At 33.1% G+C, this 19,951-nt stretch overlaps 1 protein-coding gene across 11 annotated transcripts in view; it reads left to right on the forward strand.

Moving 5' to 3' along the window:
• Nucleotides 1–19,951, forward strand: part of lrrc7 (leucine rich repeat containing 7) — a 64,746-nt gene that overhangs the window by 14,699 nt on the left and 30,096 nt on the right. For 6 of the 11 annotated variants that reach the window (XM_052558649.1, XM_052558653.1, XM_052558652.1 and 3 more), the window contains exons 2-14: nt 6,170–6,372; nt 7,808–7,925; nt 8,084–8,162; nt 9,429–9,518; nt 10,257–10,313; nt 11,136–11,199; nt 14,063–14,137; nt 14,740–14,884; nt 14,969–15,041; nt 16,137–16,154; nt 17,741–17,870; nt 18,738–18,853; nt 19,376–19,445. In XM_052558649.1, coding sequence (XP_052414609.1) covers nt 6,170–6,372; nt 7,808–7,925; nt 8,084–8,162; nt 9,429–9,518; nt 10,257–10,313; nt 11,136–11,199; nt 14,063–14,137; nt 14,740–14,884; nt 14,969–15,041; nt 16,137–16,154; nt 17,741–17,870; nt 18,738–18,853; nt 19,376–19,445 — 1,238 coding nt within the window. The remainder of the gene's footprint in view (nt 1–6,169; nt 6,373–7,807; nt 7,926–8,083; nt 8,163–9,428; nt 9,519–10,256; nt 10,314–11,135; nt 11,200–14,062; nt 14,138–14,739; nt 14,885–14,968; nt 15,042–16,136; nt 16,155–17,740; nt 17,871–18,737; nt 18,854–19,375; nt 19,446–19,951) is intronic. The other 5 variants (XM_052558660.1, XM_052558657.1, XM_052558658.1 and 2 more) reach the window with 1 other exon arrangement.

Raw genomic sequence — 19,951 nt, forward strand, 5'->3', positions numbered from 1 at the left:
TATTATAATATTTGAATGAAAGTTTGTATCCTTGATATTGTTATCAACTGGCAACTGAGAAAAACTCGGGCATTGTAGGCAGTTTAAGAAATCCCTGCCTGGACAATTCTGGGAAAAAGGGGACGTACTGTATGGTCAATAAAAGACTAGAATGATAGTCTCAAATAACAGATCCTGTCTCCCATGAACCAGAGTCTAGGTTGCTCTCATTACCGACTTGTGGCATGTGTGTACCCACAGCAAACTGGCAAACTCATGAAACAGTGGATGATTACAGTCATTAATTTGTCTAATGTAGCAATCAACCAAACATTTCCTCCTGAGGAATAATAATCCCAATAATGAGAGGAAGGTGCTTCAGATGTAAAAATCTAAACCAACTGTAGACATTCAAATAAACAGATGATATACATTTTCAGGTTTTGCCTTTAAAGACATTACATTTAAAAATAGAAAATAAAATAAATTTTAAAATATGTCTGTATTGATATTATGTAGTGCTCTGGTAAAGTACAATATTACACAATCAGTACACAAATAATTTGGTTTGGTTAACAGTGAGTTGTACTTTTTGCATACTTGAATAATGAATATAAATGTAATGAATAATTTATCATGTTGCTGAAAACATGTGCATTAGTGTTTTACATTCTGGAAGTCCATTTATAATGAAGGGGTTTGCTTTGACCAGCAAGTTATTAAAGTTAGCAAATTATAATTTTTTTTGGTAAAACATAAGAAAATATCTTTGCTTTTAATTCAGGTATATACCGTAAACTACCATTCAACATAACTGTTTCCTTTTTTAATTTACTTTAAAATGGAATTTATTCCTGTGACATGAAAGCTACATTTTCAGCATCATTACTCCAGACTTCAGTGTCACATGATCCTTCAGAAATCATTCTAATATAACATTTCTTATTATTATCAATGTTAAAACCAGTTGTGTTGCTTAATATTTTTGTGGAAATGGGATTTGTTGAATAGACAGTTCAGAATAGCAGCATTTATTTGAAATAGAACTCTGATATAATATTATCTTTGCTATAACATTTTATCAGATGCATCCTTGCTGAAAAAAAGTATTATTTTATTTTAAAAATCTAACTGAACCCTTTTGAACGATCATGTATTATTTCCTGAGATTCATTAGTTCTCAGTTCTCTATTCATTAGTTCTTTATTACGTCATGATTACTTTGCCCTCGTCACAAAGTTTCCTGCATAGAGCATTTCATATGCATGTTTGAGTGTATTATATAATAAGAAATTTAGTTTCCAATTCAATTCAGGCATTTGTTATGTAAACTAATTTTTATTCAGTTGCAGCAAGGCTGTAATAGCACCTTGGCCTTATCTGTTCTCAGAATCCAAAATGAGGACACAGAAGGACCCATAGGAGCCGTACAAAGCTACTGTCTTATCTGAGACATTTTTATTTTCTTGTGGGTGATCATGACTTTATCGTATCAGTACTGATCATCTCCTAAAAGAAAACCTGTTATCTCGAAGCCATTGTTTAGCTATCTCACGATCCCTTCGGAAACATTGTTTTCCTGTCAGATGGTGGCTGACAGCTCTCGGCATGAGGCGGTCATTCAGATGGAAGGACGTTAGATCTTAAGCCTGTAAGGAGGCCAGATAAAGCGGATACAGTGGTCTAAAGTGATATTGCATGTTTTTGGAGTGGTCTTATGAAATAATAATGCCCCCTCCAGACATTTAGTCTATTTTCATCCGACTCATTCACTTATAGTATTATCTGTCCTGTAACTCTTCCTTCTTCTTGCATCACTCTTGCCTTTTGGTTTAGTTACGATGCAGCACCTCTCAAGAGGACATCATGGGTGAGAGGAAGTGACATGTTTATGCATTCATATAGAAGACAGTTCGTATTTCCCATATGAGGAATGTCATACAATAAAGTGACAGTTTACATTAAGCTTGCATGATAATGTTAACATTAACAAGCAGTATATATGTTACAGTATTTTTTTTTTTTTTTACAATCTATTATCATGTTCAGTTCACTGTTAGTTCATGTTCGCTCAGGTCCATTAAATACTATTAACAGATAGCTTTTGATTGTAATAATGTATTAGGAAATGTTGAAATTAACATTAAGATGAGCAAATTCTTCAGGTTTTTCATTGTTAGTTCATGTTAACTAATGTTAACAAACAGAATCTCCTTTTAAAGTGTTACCCCGCAAAAAAATTAAGGCCTAAATTTAAGATTTATGTATTTGAATTTCATATAACAATTCCATCTGTTTGGATTATAATTTTAGAAAGCTAATAAACGTAATGTGATGCATATTTTTAAGCCATACATAAATGAAACAGGTAAGATTTCTGTACTCAGAAATCATGGCATATTAACTAATTTGCATTTTGCATCTGTTTGATTTAATTTCAATCATAAAATCATATTTTCAAAAGGCATTTATTCAAAGTGCTAAGAATTAGATAAATAAATCGGTTTATTCTGAAACAACTGAATCGAGTTAAAAAGTATGAACATGGTTAAATATTGCTAGCTGTGGAACAAGCCTTATTAATTTAATTAAAATATAAAAAAATTACTGAAACAAGCTATATTTATAGATGATTATACATAAATCAGATTATGGAGGACTAAAACACATTCTGTACAGTTTATTAGTACTATTACATAAATCTAACCTATTACTTTTTGTCTTGTAAACCGTTTACATGATAATATTTGATTTCTGTGTTCAAGCAATAGCAGTCTAAAATTTCACTCTCTTACACTAACTAATTTTAATCTCCAGAATCCTCTGTGAAGTCGTTCATCCAGAGCTGCTGCTTTTCTTTGTTGAGTGGAGGATGTTTTAATTATCAGTGGAACATTTGCATGTGCAAGAGACAAAAGCACTCTGCATTAGCACAGCTTGTCTTTCATTTCAGACATTATTCCCTAATGCACTCTCAGACATTGTTTTAGCAGCACGTTTCCATCCCTGAAGAACATTACGATGCCTGTCGTGTCTCTTCTCTCTCTCTTTGGCTTCTTGTCAGGACAAAGGCAGCAGAGACATATCTCGTCACAGTTGATTGATATAAGTAATTTTTTGTTATACTGCTTCCTTTTTCGCTGACTGATATTTGCGATTGGCTCCTCGACGGGTTTCTCTCGATGGGCGTTAAATGAGCTTTCATGATAAACTAATTCAGATAAACTGCTTTGATTTATGACACAGGTTACTGCGCACTAACACCTCTGAAGTACAGCATTGAGCCTTTATGTCATATCGTCTTTGTCTTATAGGGCAGATGTTATGTTATCACTCACCTTATGATGCTCAGCTCATGGTTCAAATTAAGGGGATGTGGTTCATTTTATGAGGCATCTGGTTTGCGTTACCATCTCTGGCTCTTATTTAATTACACCCTTTCCAGCAGGATGAGACTTTTATTTTTTTGTGATAAATTGGTGATTCATAAATCTGTGACTGTAGTCACAAGATTCTGTCTTAAACGTTGTAGCTGTGCATTGCATAGTAGGAGCTGTTTGTGCTCATAGATAGGGGTACAGGTTTGAGTCTAACCTTTTTTCTTTTTTGCTCTAAATTAGATGAAAAAATCCTGTAAAAGTATATCATGACACATGTGTGTGTGTAGTGTGTAGTATATTTATTATGTATATATACACGCACATGCATACATATATATATATATATATATATATATATATATATATATATATATATATATATATAAAAGAAAAATATGTGACTTTTATAATATTAAATATATTTATATATGATATAAATTATATGAATATAAATATATACATGTAAATACATGTAAACATTTTGAAAATATATGCTGTATGTGTGTGTCTTTATTAATGCATAATAATTATACACAATACACATATTATGTAAACAAAACGTTTTATTTTGGATGCGATTATTCGCGCGTAATCGTTTGACAGCACTAATTTATATCTGCCATTTCGGTAACACTTTATAATAACTGCACACTATTAATCATTAATTAAGCATTAGTAAACAGATAATTCAAAATTTATAAAGCATTAATAGACAGTAATAAGCAGTTTATAAATACAGATATAAATGCTTTATTCTTGATTTAAAAGCATATCTATAATGTGTTTATTAATTGTATTTTCATACTTTATTCATGATCAATTTATCATTTCTCAATGAAGTATAGCATTATTTACAAACCAGTTATTTAGGAGTTGCCAGTGATTCATAAGATCACAAGAAATGTAGTAAATTCAGGTAGTTATAAAGCATTTAGTAGTGGTCAGTTAACTATTTATGTGAGCTCATCTAAAGTGAGGACTAGTTATGCCTTGTAAAGCATTTATAAAGGATATTTAAAGGCTCAGTTATCTTCTAAACAAAAAACGGAAACAAACACAACACAGTGATACAGAACATATAAATATTAACTGCCTTTAAATCTCATTTGTAAAAGCTTTACAAGGCATAAATAGTCCTCACTTTAGATGAGCTCACAAAAATAGTTAACTAACAACTACATATGTTTTATAACTACCTGAATTAACCCTGAATTACAGTAGAAATACATGTTAATGAACCATTTATTAACACTATAAGTAACTATTACTATATGTCTGAATAAAAAGATGTACGAATGCACATTTAAATAATTTATTAATCATTTACTTACAATTTCTAAGTAATCTTATGAACAACTGACAACTCCTTAATAACTGGTGTGTAAATAATGCTATACTTAATTTAGAAATGATAAATTGATCATTAATAAAGTATGAAAAAAACAATTATTAAACACATTATAGATATGCTTTTAAATCAGGTATAAAGCATTTATATCTTTATTTATAAACTGCTTATAAATGTTTATTAATGCTTTATAAATGATTAATTAACTGTTTCCTAATGCTTAACTAATGATTAATAGCATGCAGTTATAAAGTGTTACCGCTATTTCAAATGACTTTTCAATGAACTAGTTATCTAACATATTTAACTACAATGCTAATAACAAGTATATTTTATGTTTTATGTGCTCTCTCGTCCAGATTTTTCTGTCTACTACTTTTGCTGTTGTTCTTCAAGCAATGGTTTTCTATTCATGCTTGAACTTCTCATCACTTATCAAAAGGTTTATAATCACTTTAAAATGGAAAATTATTATTTCAGTGGCAACTTTTACAACTTTAGATGAAGTTGAAAAATAGCACCAATTATCTATATACATGTATGTTGATATGAAAAGAAAGGGTGTGATAAAAGAGTCATGAAAAGAGTCAGATCCTCTGACTATGAGAACTAGACGAGTCCTCTGCTCAATCTGACTTGTGTTGCAGCCTGGAATTAAATCACACAATTCTGGTTTGATCTAGCCAGAGAAGAACTGGCCTTTAAGTTTTTTTTTTCTATTTTCTTTTTCTCATTTCTGTCTCCGATTGAGTTTTGGTTCCTCACCACTGTCGCCTTTGGCTTTTCGAGTTGGGGAACTTCATTTTTGCCAATATTGTCGAATTGATAAAACATAAACTATTTGAAGAGAACTGAACTGAGCTGGAGGATAACATCATTTAATTAATGATCAATTGACTTTAACTGAAAAATGTACGGTTTACTATTGTCCTCTTGCATTATTGACACTGTTTTCCAATTTAACACTGTAAAGCTGCTTTGACACAATCTGTATTTTATTAAGCGCTACAGTATATAAATAAAAATGACTTGACTTGACATGAAAGCAAAACTGGTCTGTTTATATGACCACTTGTCAAATATAGAATTTAGCAGTCAATGAAAACAAATATTTGACTGTTCAATGCCACGATTGACCATTGAGACGCAAGTATTCCAGAGAGCCATGTAATAAGTGAAGATAATGATAGCCTATCGTAAGGTACATGGATAATAAAAAGCTCAACCTCAGCTCGAATAAAACACAAAGCTCCAGACGATTTCCTTTTGATACCAATTATAGAGACACAGTGGTATGCAGCAATTTGTTGTACAATGCTTAGCATTTAAACAATATCAGCTTCAATTATGTAGAAAGTTATTTGCAGGAATATGTGTGTGATTTAATGAATCAGCTATATGCTTATGAGAATGTGGCTTTCTGTCATAAACGAGAATATTCTTTTCTTTTCTCTTCCCACAGTGCAGTGTCTGGAGATGACTACTAAGAGGAAGTTCATCGGCCGCCTGGTGCCCTGTCGATGCTTCCGGGGGGAGGAGGAGGTCATCTCAGTGCTGGATTATTCCCACTGTAGCCTGCAGCAGGTCCCTAAGGAGATCTTCAGCTTCGAGCGCACGCTAGAAGAGCTCTACCTTGACGCCAACCAGATTGAGGAGCTGCCTAAGGTAAGTTGTCAAGTGTCAGCTTAAACATGCATAATATCTGCCTAACAGTGGAAGTTCAACTCCTGAACATCATCTTATAAAGCAGTGCATCAGTACAGACAACTAGTGCACTAAATATGACCTTATAAAGCACTAAAAGTGTCCCGTAATTGAAGTTTATTAATATTATCATTATTTCCATTTGGTATTTCACATTGGTTAAGGTAAATCAGGCTTTGTCGAATGTACTGTATCTAGTAGTCAGAATATAACAGGACCATGGACAGCTCCCATGTTGTGTACAAAGCTGTATCTGAATTTGGTCTATAGCATTTGTTCTTCTTATATACTCCTTAGATAAGTGTTTATGTCATAAGTATTTGCTAGCTTTAACTCCTGAGGTGCCATTCTTGTTTCATGTTTAACACTGTTCATACAGTACTTGCCTTGGGCTAGTTATTTATCTTAGGAAGCCAGATTTTCAGCAGCCATTACTCTAGTCATCCTTCAGAAATCATTCTAATGTGCTGATTTGGTGCTCGGAAATATGTGATATTATTATCAATGTTGCAATGGTTTTGCTGCGTAATATTTTTGTAGAAAACATAATACATGTTTTAGGATTTTTTGATAAATGTTAGATAGAGTAGTATTTATATAAAATAGAAAACTTTTGTAACATTATGCACATCTTTACTGTCAATTTTGAATGATTTAATGCATCCCTGCTGAATAAAGTATTAATTTCTTAAAAAAAGAAAATATATCGAATATAACGTCAACATTAATTTATATATATAACAAGCCAAGGTTCTAGTTCCTGAGCAACTGGGACAAAAGAGGCTACAGAACTGAAATAATTTATGTATCAATGAATTATTTTGGATTATTCTTTTTAACATAGTTACGCATCTATTCTCTTCAGTGAATGAGTTAATTGAGAGTACAGGATGGTTTTAAACTGATTGTCAGCTCAGAAATATTAAACAGATTGTGTGATGGAGTTGAGATGTTTGAGTTTTGTGTATTTATTAAAGAAAATAATATCAAATGAAATGGAAGTGAGAAGTAATGTGAGGTTGTGGGACATTTCCTTTTCTAATTTGTAAATATTTTAAGAATTTTAACATAAGTTTATAAGTTCATGAGATCGATTGTAAACTGTGCTTGTACAAATATAGCATGGCACAAGACACTTTAAATAACTGCTTGTCCATCTGTGGGAATGTTGTCACTCTGGTTTTCCTAAGTTGCCTATAAAAGGGTAACACAGAAATGAAAGAAGAGCATATTGACTTCCAAAATTACAAGTGTAAAATGTAGTTTCACCTAGAATTAAATATTGTATATGTAAACCGCAGCATGTGATCGGGTTCATCACTTTGATTCTTGGAGCCTGGGAAGTTCACCAAAAAATTATTTCCATAAATCTCTTTTATTTTTCTGTCTTTCTTAGCAACTCTTCAACTGTCAAGCACTCAAGAAGCTGAGCATGCCTGACAATGACCTCTCCAGCCTGCCAACCACCATCGCCAGCCTTGTGAATCTAAAGGAGTTAGATATAAGTAAAAATGGTACATCCTTAACTTCATTTATTCTGTATTTGCTTTTTAAATCTATTTTTCCAAGCAATTATTTTGTGCTGATTATATCGGTATGATTGTATATGATTGTACTTTACTACAGTACACATCTTCCTTGTATCAACATGGTACAACTGGCTTTATCTCAGGTATTCAAGAGTTTCCAGACAACATCAAATGCTGTAAATGTCTATCAGTTGTGGAGGCCAGTGTAAATCCTATAGCCAAGTAAGTAGAGCTGCTCACATTTCTTAATTCAGAAAGACTGAGAACCATAATGTTTGTTTATTGTTGTATTATGTGCATAGGTAGTTGATGAATCTGTATATATTTTATGTCAACAGATTTTAGTTAAAATTTTATGGCAACTGGCAATTTTTTTATATCACTTTAATCTCACTAAGTTTATTTAAATGGTGTTGTGGATTTTTAAAAACATTACCTGTAGCTCAATTGGTAGAGCTGTGCACGTTCAAGCGCAATGTTGGGGGTTCGAATTCCCCGGGAACACACGATAGGTAAAAATGTATAGCCTGAATGCACTGTAAGTCACTTTGGATAAAAGCGTCTGCCAAATGCATACATTTATTTATTTATTTTTAATACCCCTTAAATGTGATATAATAAAAGCTGCATGTAATCATAAAAGAATGAAAGAAAAATAATAAAAAAGCATGTAAATTTTTTTTACTAATTTTGCCATTCTTTGTTTTGAATTTCTGTTCAAATTTCTTCATTTATTACACTGCCTTAAAATGTAAAGCGATGAAGCATTTGTTTCGTACACCTACTATATCAGCTAAGGAAATAAACCAATACTGATTTCAATCAAACACCACTTCAAATAATTGCTTTAATGTGTAAATCTTTTTTCTTTATTTCCTGAAGAGGATTTCTTATCTAAAGTAACAAAATATGAAATAGTGTATTATATCATACATACATTTGCTGTATTTATTCTTTTCACTCTCAAATGAAGGCAATGATTTGCCTTCATAAAAAATATAAAGTGAACATAAATGCAAAAGCTAGATGTTTTCATAGTTCATATAACATATTTTTTTTCTCTCTCTCTTTTTTTAAAATTCACAATTAAACATAGTTTTGAATTCTAAAGCACATTTGTACATTAATAATTCATATAGTAAGTAGACATCATGCCTTAAAAACTTAACCAAACTCAGCTCAAGGAGAGATAAGACATGCATTTCTTTTTTATATCAGTGTATTCGTTTGGCCTTCAGTCAGAGGTTTATGACAGAGGACCAAACATTCAGGATCCAGTGCATGGTCTCTGCAGAGAACCCTTTTCTTCATATTATGATTAAATCAATCCTCAAGTGACTCCATTCACTGTGATGCTAACAGAGCCAGTAGAAAGGGAAGCGTAGAGGGATTACAGATGGCTCTCACCGCTCCTGAAGTACTTAACGCTTATCAAATCTTAAGGGCACTGGCCTTTGAGAGGGTCTGATCACCTCTCTGTTTCTGCAGGCTCCCAGACGGCTTCACCCAGCTCCTCAACTTGACACAGCTCTTCTTAAATGACGCCTTCCTTGAATACCTGCCTGCCAATTTTGGGAGGTAAGAGCTTCATCTTGGGCGTCTCTGTTCCTGCTCTACTGGGGATTGTGAAACAACTCTTTAGCACACCCGTCTGAGTTTGTCTCAGTCTTGTAGTTGTCATCGTATCGTTTTTATTTTTAGATGTTATTTTGTATCCGAGGAGCAGCATGGTGCTGATTGTGGCAGTGATTTGCCTAAAGCTTTCATGAATAAATGGGTTCTTGCAGCTCATATTAGGTTTGATGATGAATAGGTATTTCATTTGCATTGGGGAAAGGGGATTTATTATGGCAGCTGACATTGGTCAAGGGCTGTTGCATTTAGATTTGATAAAAGAATCTGGGCAATTCACCAAAAATTAATTATCCTGTAACACTGTGTATGCTGTCCGTGTTGTTTTAGAGCTTGATTCATTCACTTCAAGCTCTTTTTGAAGGTGGAAATGACACAATGTAAATTGCACAATGTCCAGACAAATAGCCCGAAGTCTGGACATTTATAGCAAGAAGGGCACATTCATGCTGAAATGATTGACATTAATTTGAATACTCATGGTGCAGAGCTATTTTGGCACAAATAGTGTCTGGTTACACTGCATTGTGAAGGATTGGTAATATTTTTAGCTCAAATACCACATGCAAAAATGACAGAACTGTCTATTGATTTCAATGTTTTTGTTTAAAAAAAAAATTATTTGTTTGAGATTTAGATTTTTTTCCAAAAATGATTTGTAACCTATTTTTTTTTTTTATTTAGATTATCTAAATTACGAATCCTGGAGCTCCGTGAGAATCATCTGAAAACTATGCCAAAGTAAGTTGCTTAATTTCTTATGAATAATTATTTCAATACTGCCAACATGCCAACAATTAAATAAATACATGCCATGAAAATAAAAAATGGTGTAGGACAAACATTGAATTTTACATTCAACAGTTTAGTTTGTTTGTTTTATGGGTGTCCTCTTGCTTTATATTTAGTCTTGTCTTCACAAAAAGACATTTTGATTAAGTTCCTTTTTAATTTCTTTCATTTACACTGCCTTAAAATGTAAAGAGATGGATCTTTTGTTTTGTACACCCATAGCAGTTGAGCAAAAAAGCCAATCTTGATATTTGAATCTAACACCACTTCAAATAATTGCATTAATGTATAAAAATATTTTCTTCTTGAAAATAAATTTAATTTAGTTTTTTTATTCATTCCTCAATAATGTGATTTAGACACAAGTTTATGTAACAAACTCAGAGTAGCAGTCTACAGTGTGATTTGTCACAGTGGGGAAGACCTCTGGACCCCTCTAGAGAGGGACACATATTGCACACAATGGTTTATGCTTGCTGACTTGTTCAGATGTACTGGTTCAAGACTAACCAACAATAATACAGCCAATTTTTCCTTCAAAACCAGACTGCATGAGGTAATGCTCTCCAATCTGGGAGAGCCGTGTTTGCCCACATATTGAATTAAGGCCATGTTGTGAATACCGTCACAAATATTTGAGTACAGAGTTACAGAATTTTATTTTTTGGATAAACTAGTTCTCTAAATCCTAAACTTTAAGTGCATCTAGCAATCCCTAATGTTGACATATATTTTAAATGAGTTTGGATTTCTTTTCTTTTCATGATGCAGGTCAATTCATAGGCTGTCGCAACTGGAGCGGTTAGACTTGGGAAGCAATGAATTCTCTGAACTGGTAAGAAAGATGTTCTATTTTTAAACACTTTTATCAATGGGACAGCTGTTACCTCACTCAGTCTTTATCCAGCATGGATTTTGGCTTAGGGGGGATAGAGGAGGGGGGTACGGGAAGCTGTTGCCTCTTTTCAGATCTCTAGTGCTGCACTGCGTTTTGGTTGCATCATACGCTGATCCATTATTCATGAGTTGATTCAAACATGCAGTGCTTGCCATGACAGAACGTTCACCACTGAGCTGCATTTAATTGGCTCACCCAAGCTGGAGTAAACAATGGCAAGGAATTTATCATATGTGTCCCATATAGCCCCACTCACAGCATTCCTATAGCTGTTTCCTGCAGTGCTTAATGTTGGCGTTGTTGCATTTATTTATTTGAGTATAAATCAATGAACAGGTCCGTGAGCAGGCAAGTTACTGTGTCTAGAGGAACTGTGGAAGTTTAACACAAAAGTAGCTATTAATAGATTTTTTTTTTTAAGTAATTGACTTTGGTCTGTGATAGCTTAACTAGGAGCTGTTGGTTGTTTTTAAAGCTGGTCAAGTCCAATGACCATGAAACATGTTGAAAGAATAGCTGGGAAAACATTTACATTAGGGCTGGGTGATAAATAAATATTGATATTTAGAGAAAAAAAAATAATCCACAATATTAATAATAAAAGCAATTTCACAATTTAATTTGATAAAAGCTATTGTCAAATACACACTGAATCTCAAATGTCTTAAATTGGCTAAATAAAATTTAAGGAATTTATGACTATATATATATATATATATATATATATATATATATATATATATATATATATATATATTATTATTATTATTATTATTATTATTATTATTATTATTTTTATTTATTTATTTATTTATTTATTTATTTATTTATTTATTTATTTATTTATTTATTTATTTATTTATTTTTGTTGCAAGGAGTATCATGCAAAGATATTTTTCACTTATTTTAATTCATAACATATACGATAAGATGTTAGCCTCGGTGCCAGCCCGAACCCTGCCCACAGAATTTTTTGGACGGGAAGTCTGCCTAGAATATGAGTATGACGAAGTCAGGCTAATAAAATGTGGTTGTGCAGCAAAAAAAAAAAAATTACATTTATTCCTTAATTTCTTAAGTTGACAAACCATTTTTGATGATTAATTTGTCATGAATCATAAAATTAAAAGGTTAAATTAAGGGGAGTGCACTCAGTAGTTTTATTAACTTCATTGAGTACTATTGAACATGTGAAATGCATTTCATGGAATATCATGGTAAATTAATATTATATTATTTGGAATTTAAATATATATATATATATTTATATATATTGGTACTTCCATGTACCAGGGTGGAGCTTGTAGAGTTGTGGAATTACTTTTAAAATTTGCATCAGTATCATACACACATTTGAACTATCCAGGGCACTTTGTCCTTGGTTGATGAAAAAAGGCATGCGCGCACTAATGCTTCCAAAGGGAACAGATGGTTTGGCATTGCAGTAAACGTACTTTACTGCTCAAAGCCCCCAAGTAATAAGAGAACTCCCATCAACACTTTCTGGTTCTGCTGCCTGGACTTTCAATCTCAGTGTCCCACTTCAGGATGACTTTTCAAATAACTTTTGACCTTCCCTGTTGGCAGCCCTATCAGTGCTCTTTTAATCTGAACTCAGCTCCTTATCAGTCATCTTAAATATCTCTGATAATGGTGATTTTTGGCCTGTCTTGCATGAGAATTGTTGTCTTTCTGTACTGCGTCCAGCGATTCTAGACATTATAAACTTTAGATATTCTATGGAATCTGTGAAATTGGTACTAAATGTTTCATTCCATGTTCTAAATGTATGAAAAATAATAAAATAACAAAATAAAAACAGCTCATATAATATTTAGTTTGACCTTCTCTGGTTGATGATCAACATTATCTGGAGGTTAAGCATCTCTTTAATGAGGAAAACAACAGCACATTATCAAGCAATAATCCACAACTGAAATGTAACTGAGCAGTTTCCTCAAGCATTTATAGATGCATTGCATCATGTCAGGAAAATCATAGCATAGCAGTTGCACAGCCTAAAAACAATCATTAGTTTAATTTATCGTTGCTCTGTTGGTGTCATGTTCTTTTAGGCAGATATTTCTCTGTAACAGAACACATTCCCCGAACAATGAGTCTTGAGAATGGAACACTGATGGCAGGAGGCATTTGTCAGGATATCTGACTCTTGCTGTGATGTTGGCAGATGTTGGCTGGTGTGGTGCCCTGAGCTGCAGATAGTTTCTTAATTGAAGTCCTTGCTGAGGGGATCATGAAGGGACAGATGCTGGTGCTCAAAGGGAGAGAAAAGCATGAGAGCAGCCATTAAGAACTGACTGAGTCTGCAGTGCATAGGGGATTTGGGTCTGTTGAAACTCAATTTAAAACAATAATTTGTTTTTGAAGTCTCTGGAATGTTGTCAAGAGCATGCTTTTATTATATAAGAATTGGTTATTGGTTTCATCACGTTGTAACGTTTGTGCTGACTTTAAATGATTCAAAGGACGTGCATTAAAGTGGTTTGATTTAATATTTGATACCCACTTTAAGGTGTTTTTCCAAAATTAAAATAGACTCAAAAATGTCCTTTTTACTGTTATGTTTTATCTTAGATAATGTAGAAAATCCAATCAAGCTTCTCTGAGAATTTAACAGACGATTTACAATACATTTATTACCACACACAGTCTCTGTTAAGTAGTTTTGAGAAGAAGCTATCACAATGATTCAATTAACATTCATAAATTGCTATTCACTTGGGATGCAAAACTGTATATATTGTTCTTTTGTTGGTTATGACCCTCTTTAATGTTACAGCCAGAAGTGCTGGAGCAGATCCATAGTTTAAAAGAGCTGTGGTTGGACAACAATTCATTACAAACCATACCAGGGGTAAGCAATTTCAAAAGTATAAAAGAGTTAGCATCTGTTGCATGTTCTAAATATGAGCATACTTTGTCAGCCCTGTTATAGATTTCATGCATAAAAAATACGGTAACACTTTAGTATAGGGTCCAATTCACACCAATAACTAGTTGCTTATTAGCATGTCTATTATTAACATATTGGCTGTTTATTAGTGCTTATAAAGTACATATAACGCATGACATCCCTAATCCTACCCAGTACCCTAAACTTAACAACTACCTTATAAACTATTAATAAGCAGCAAATAAGGAGTTAATTGAGGCAAAAGTCATAGTTAATGGTTAGTTAATAGTGAGAATTGGACCCTAAAATAAAGTGTGACCAAAAATACCAGTAAGGTTTTAAAGTATGAAAGATTATGTAATTAAATCAATCTCATGTCATTCTGCCATATAATATGGTGTTAGAAATACTTGAGTGCGAGTAAATGAGAGATGAGAAAATCTTTGGGGGAACTATTGGAATCTGACAACAAGCCATTTTAGTAAGCTAGTACTAGACTATAATATATGTATAAAGCATAATATATGATTTCTTTCATTTATCTCTCTTGTCATCTGCTGAAGTCTATTGGGAAACTGAGGCAGCTGCGATATCTAGACTTGGCTAAGAACAGGATTGAGAGTCTAGATGCAGATATCTCCGGCTGCGAGTCCTTAGAGGATCTGCTCCTCTCTTCCAACATGCTGCAACAGTTACCTGAGACAATAGGTGAAGTTCCACTACTTACTCTTTTGAAATATTTGGGTTTTAAGGTTTTGGTGTGTCTTTACAATACCAAAACATCTTTCACAGGAAAGTTGAAAAAGCTGACGACATTAAAAGTTGATGACAACCAGCTCACCTCCCTGCCTAACACCATTGGAAGGTTAGTAACTCACTTACGACTCATCCAGCTGTGTAAAGGAAAAATGACAAAGGCAGAAAATACCTTTAAGGTGTCTTAGAGATCATAATCCCTGAACATTCCTCTATGCACAGGTTTTTCCCCCCTAAGTTTATGGAATTATGTTGTGGTTTTACAGCCATATAATAAAACGTAATGCTCAGGGTGGTCAGTAAAGTCTTTAATGACTTGAACCTTTGAAATTATATCGTTTTTTATGATGATACTTGATGACATTGTACTGTAGCTTGTACTCTTAGTATTGGATTTTTCGTTGAATTGCCATCTGGGGCACGATATAACAATTCTGCTGTCATTCTTGCAGTTTTTCTCACCCCAGCATGAGAAAATGCTGACTATCAACGTCAATGTGACTCTCAGCAATGTTAGCAATGTTTTTTTTTTTTTTTTTTTTACATCTTTATTAACTGTATTTTAGGGAAACAATGTATGCAATATAAAATTCCTAAAATACTGATAACTTTATTCTATACCTAAATCAGTGCCATATGTGTCTCTCATAAACTACTAGTCAAAAGTTTGGGGTCAGTGTGTGTGTGTGTGTGTGTGTGTGTTTTTTTAAGGAAATAGTATTATTCAGCAAGGAGGCATTAAATTAAATAAAGTTAAAATCAAAGTAAACTAAAAAAAAACTGTCAACCCTGTAACCTTTCTGATGGCATAATTATATTGCAGCATATAGGAAAATTAGTTAAATTAGTTTGAGATAAACAGTGTAATTAATTAACACTGAAAATATTACCTTATATTGTTCTGATCTTCCACAAATTAATTTTACAAATTGCAAATCAAACTGGCTACCGTAATCAGTGAGACTTTGGATTTTTAATTCAGAATCGAATGGGAAATTCAGGGACGAAGCGCATGTGCCATATTTCTTAGCATCTGTTAATTAAGATGTCATATTTTCTGCAGACTGCCTTTTTCATTTGTCATAGCTGTCACCACTACCTCATTCCTGTGATACTATACTCCATGCATCTCTCTTCTTGGTTTGTCATTGCTCGGTTCTGTGTGTTGTGTTAATCAAACATGCATCTTAAATGGGCACCTCAGTGCACGTGGCAAAACCGGGTAAGTAGACCAGCGAGTGTTTGTATTCCCCACACGTCTGCCACAGCATGTTTATTTAGGCAAGGGCATACCTTTGCATCCATATCTTGCTTAAAGAGACAAAATGAAAGCCCTGCATATGGAAGGCCAGCTGGACCAGTCAGCTAAAACAAATGTTGGACTAATGACCTTACTTGGCTTGACAAATATACATTGACCTCTTTCAAATTCAAAAAAGGGGGGGAAACTAAGGAACAAAATACAGAAGGGTTGCAAGGGGGAAAAAAGGGTTTTAAGTGACTAATGTGAGGTCTGTTACTAAAAGTACTGAAACTCATTTGACTCAATAAACACTGTGGCATATACCAGATCATTGTAAATGTTATAAACTAACATAAGGTTTGTTTTAAGAGCCCAGTATTTCATATGATTAGTGTTTTTTACAATCACTAGAATTGTCTTGCAGTGTAGTATATTGAGTAAATTCATCATCAGTCCCTTTAACATGTCTTCATACCTTTTTTACATGGAGACAATAGTCCCACATAACTCATAATTCTCATTTCCATTAACAAAACTCATTTATTCCTTGTCTTAAAATAATACTATTACTATTTCAATTAAATGTACTTACGCTTTGATAGTTTGTTGGCACATTGTAAACATTTGAATGGGATGTTAGAATGTAAATTGCATTTTAAAGGAATAGTGTACTTTTCATTATTTACTCACCTTTACAACCCTTATGCCTTTTTATTCTTCCGTCGAACACAAAAGGTTAAATGTTGATGAATGTACTGGTTGCTCTTTTCCAATGAAAATGAACAGCAAATGGGCCTGACAAGCTCCAAAATAACAAAATAGCGGAATAAGCATCATTTACTGGTGTCTGTATTGCATAGAACAAGTCTCCTGAAGACATACAATTTAAGAAAAGGCTGTAAAAATAGGGTACAATGTACTGTGTTATTATGAATACATTTTCTGTATTGATTTATAATGGCTGTTTTACCTATACTTTAAATTATGCATTGAATTGTGTAGTGTTTTAGGTAATGTCCTAGCAGAAAATGACTGTTCTGTTTCTACAGATTTCTTTTCCTCACAATGTATGGTTCCATGTGAAAACCAATTTATCTTCCCCTGGAATTATCATTAAGTCTGAATGCACTACAGCAAGATTTTCTGTAAATAATCAAAAAAGATTTAGCATGGCTTTAGAAGACTTGAAAAATAGTGCACAGGTTGTTATGAACTACATTTATGATGCTTTTTTTGGAGCTTGACAGCCTATATCCTCATTCACTTTCATTATATAAAAAAGTAGATCACATGGGTTTGGAACGACATGAGGGTGAGTACAAAATAAAAGAACTATTCCTTTAAGACTGTGGTTAAACCTGCTATTTAACCTTAAATCTAAACTTTTCTGAAGAAGAGTTGTTCACTACAGTAGAGGCAATTATTTCTTTATCTGCTGGCCTTTAAAGAGACGTGTATGCATTTATCTTATCATCTCATGAAGTGTTTTCAATAGGCTTTCAATAGGGATTAAGCGACCCTGCATAACTGCACACTCCTCACCTGCTTTCTCTCACATCTGCCAGTTTATCACTTTTAGAGGAGTTTGACTGTAGCTGTAATGAACTGGAATCCCTGCCTCCCACCATTGGCTACCTGCACAGTCTTCGGACATTTGCGGCTGATGAGAACTTCCTGACTGAGCTGCCCAGGGAGGTGAGTATTAGTGTTATGCACTTTCTACAGTCCTAATAATGAGGGAAATCAAAGTCACATTCTCTATATATTTTACCTCTCTTTGTGCTAAAACTACAACCTACACCAGTGACATCAGTTTAGATGGTTGGCAGCTCAAAACCATTAAAAAAAGAACATTTATATGTTCAGCAATAACTTTGCCAGCATAAACCAACACTTCTGAAAGTTTAGTAAAACCAGTTAACAGCTCAACTTAAATTTTGGTTAAAAACTTGAATTTTTGATGAGTTTATTTCAACAAGGCTTAGAAATTACTTGCCAGCAAAACCACTTTTCTAGCTCACCTTCAGAACTTAGATAAATCTGGGGTCTAATATATTTTACATTTATAAGTAATACCTTTCTGACATCTTAATAGCTGTTATATTCATAAAAAAATGTTTACTTGATGCATTTATTTAAATAAAAATACAGTAATTTTGTGAAATATTAATTTTTTTAATTCTTTTTCAAATGATTCCTCAAAAATCATTCTAATATACTCATTTCAAGAAACATTTCTTATAATTTTCACTTTTGCTATTTAATTGTTTCGTGTGGAAACCATGATGCATCTTTTTTTCAGGATTCTGTGACAGAAAAATTGCATGTATTTGAAATAAAAAATATATTTTCTAACATAAATGTTTTTACTCACTTTTGATCAATTTAACGTATCTATGCTGGGAAACAAAGTACAGTGTAAAAATAGTGTTTGCTGTGCAACATTCAAAGCTATATTAAACTTGCAGTCATTTTACCTGAGAGAAAAATGCTGAAATTTAACAAAAAAAGCTGACAGAATTGCACTTCACCAGAGCTATCATATCCTGTTCTATGTTGCAGATTGGAAACTGCAGGAATGTTACGGTCATGTCCTTGCGCTCCAATAAAATAGAGTTTCTGCCTGATGAAATTGGACAGATGACAAAGCTACGTGTTCTCAATCTAAGTGACAATAGGTAACACCTGATGTTCCTTTTTTCATTTTACACCCTGTGCACGCATTTGTCAACTTTCACACCAACACATAATAAAACAATTTTAATGAATAAAAGATATTATTTGCTTAAAGAAAGCGCCTCTTCAAATCTCTTCTAGATATGATGAACAGTCTTGATTAGTTCATGTAAAGCAGTGAGGATGGTGTTGATTATTTTACATAATGGCACAGTAATGGGGCATAACATCAGAAAAGTGCCTGACCTTCCTACAGGGTGATTAAGAATGCTCTTTATGAGCTGTGCGGACAGTTTTGATGCTCTGACTGTGATTATCTGGAAGTAGAGTAATTAAACTTAACTAAGACTAAACGTGGCATAGCCATTAGACGACCTGAGTTAATGGGGTTTCTGAAGTGAATAGAATCACCACAGGTCTTCATAACATTTGAACTACACACAGTAACTCTCGCCAACAGTCTCCTTATCTATGTTTTGCCTTTTTTGAATACTGATGAACTAATTCTTTATGTTCTGTTTTAGGTTAAAGAATCTTCCCTTCACTTTCACTAAATTGAAGGATCTTGCTGCACTCTGGTTATCTGACAATCAGGTTGTTATTTGGAACTCCTTTTCAAATTGTGTACAAAGTTTTAACCACATTCCATGAACAGTTAATACAAGGAATAAAAAAACCTGTGAAATTTACAAATAAATAAATAAATAAAAAATACAATTTGCAGCTGTAGTTGCCATAAATTTACTGTAAAAAAATAGCATCACTTAAATTCTTAAATATTTAACTTAAATTTCCAGATGAAAATATATTAAGTTAGTTTTTATAGTTTTATTAACTATAAAACTATTAAATATTATTATTAGCATTAATTGATGAATTAATTAACGCAACAATAATTGTATCGCAAATTAAAGTTTTGTTAACGTTGTAGTTTATTATATTATTATTCACAATATATTGCTTTACAGATCTATTGCTTTTGCCGCTTAGAAATATTCACGCAATCATGCAGCACGTATCAGAAGATCGCCACTGCGGCGCAGTTAGCACTCACACTCACTGATCAGTATTAGGGCTACAACAACTAATCGATAAAATTG

The sequence above is a fragment of the Carassius gibelio genome, chromosome B6 (assembly GCF_023724105.1).
Source record: "Carassius gibelio isolate Cgi1373 ecotype wild population from Czech Republic chromosome B6, carGib1.2-hapl.c, whole genome shotgun sequence".
NCBI classification, from domain to species: domain Eukaryota; kingdom Metazoa; phylum Chordata; class Actinopteri; order Cypriniformes; family Cyprinidae; genus Carassius; species Carassius gibelio.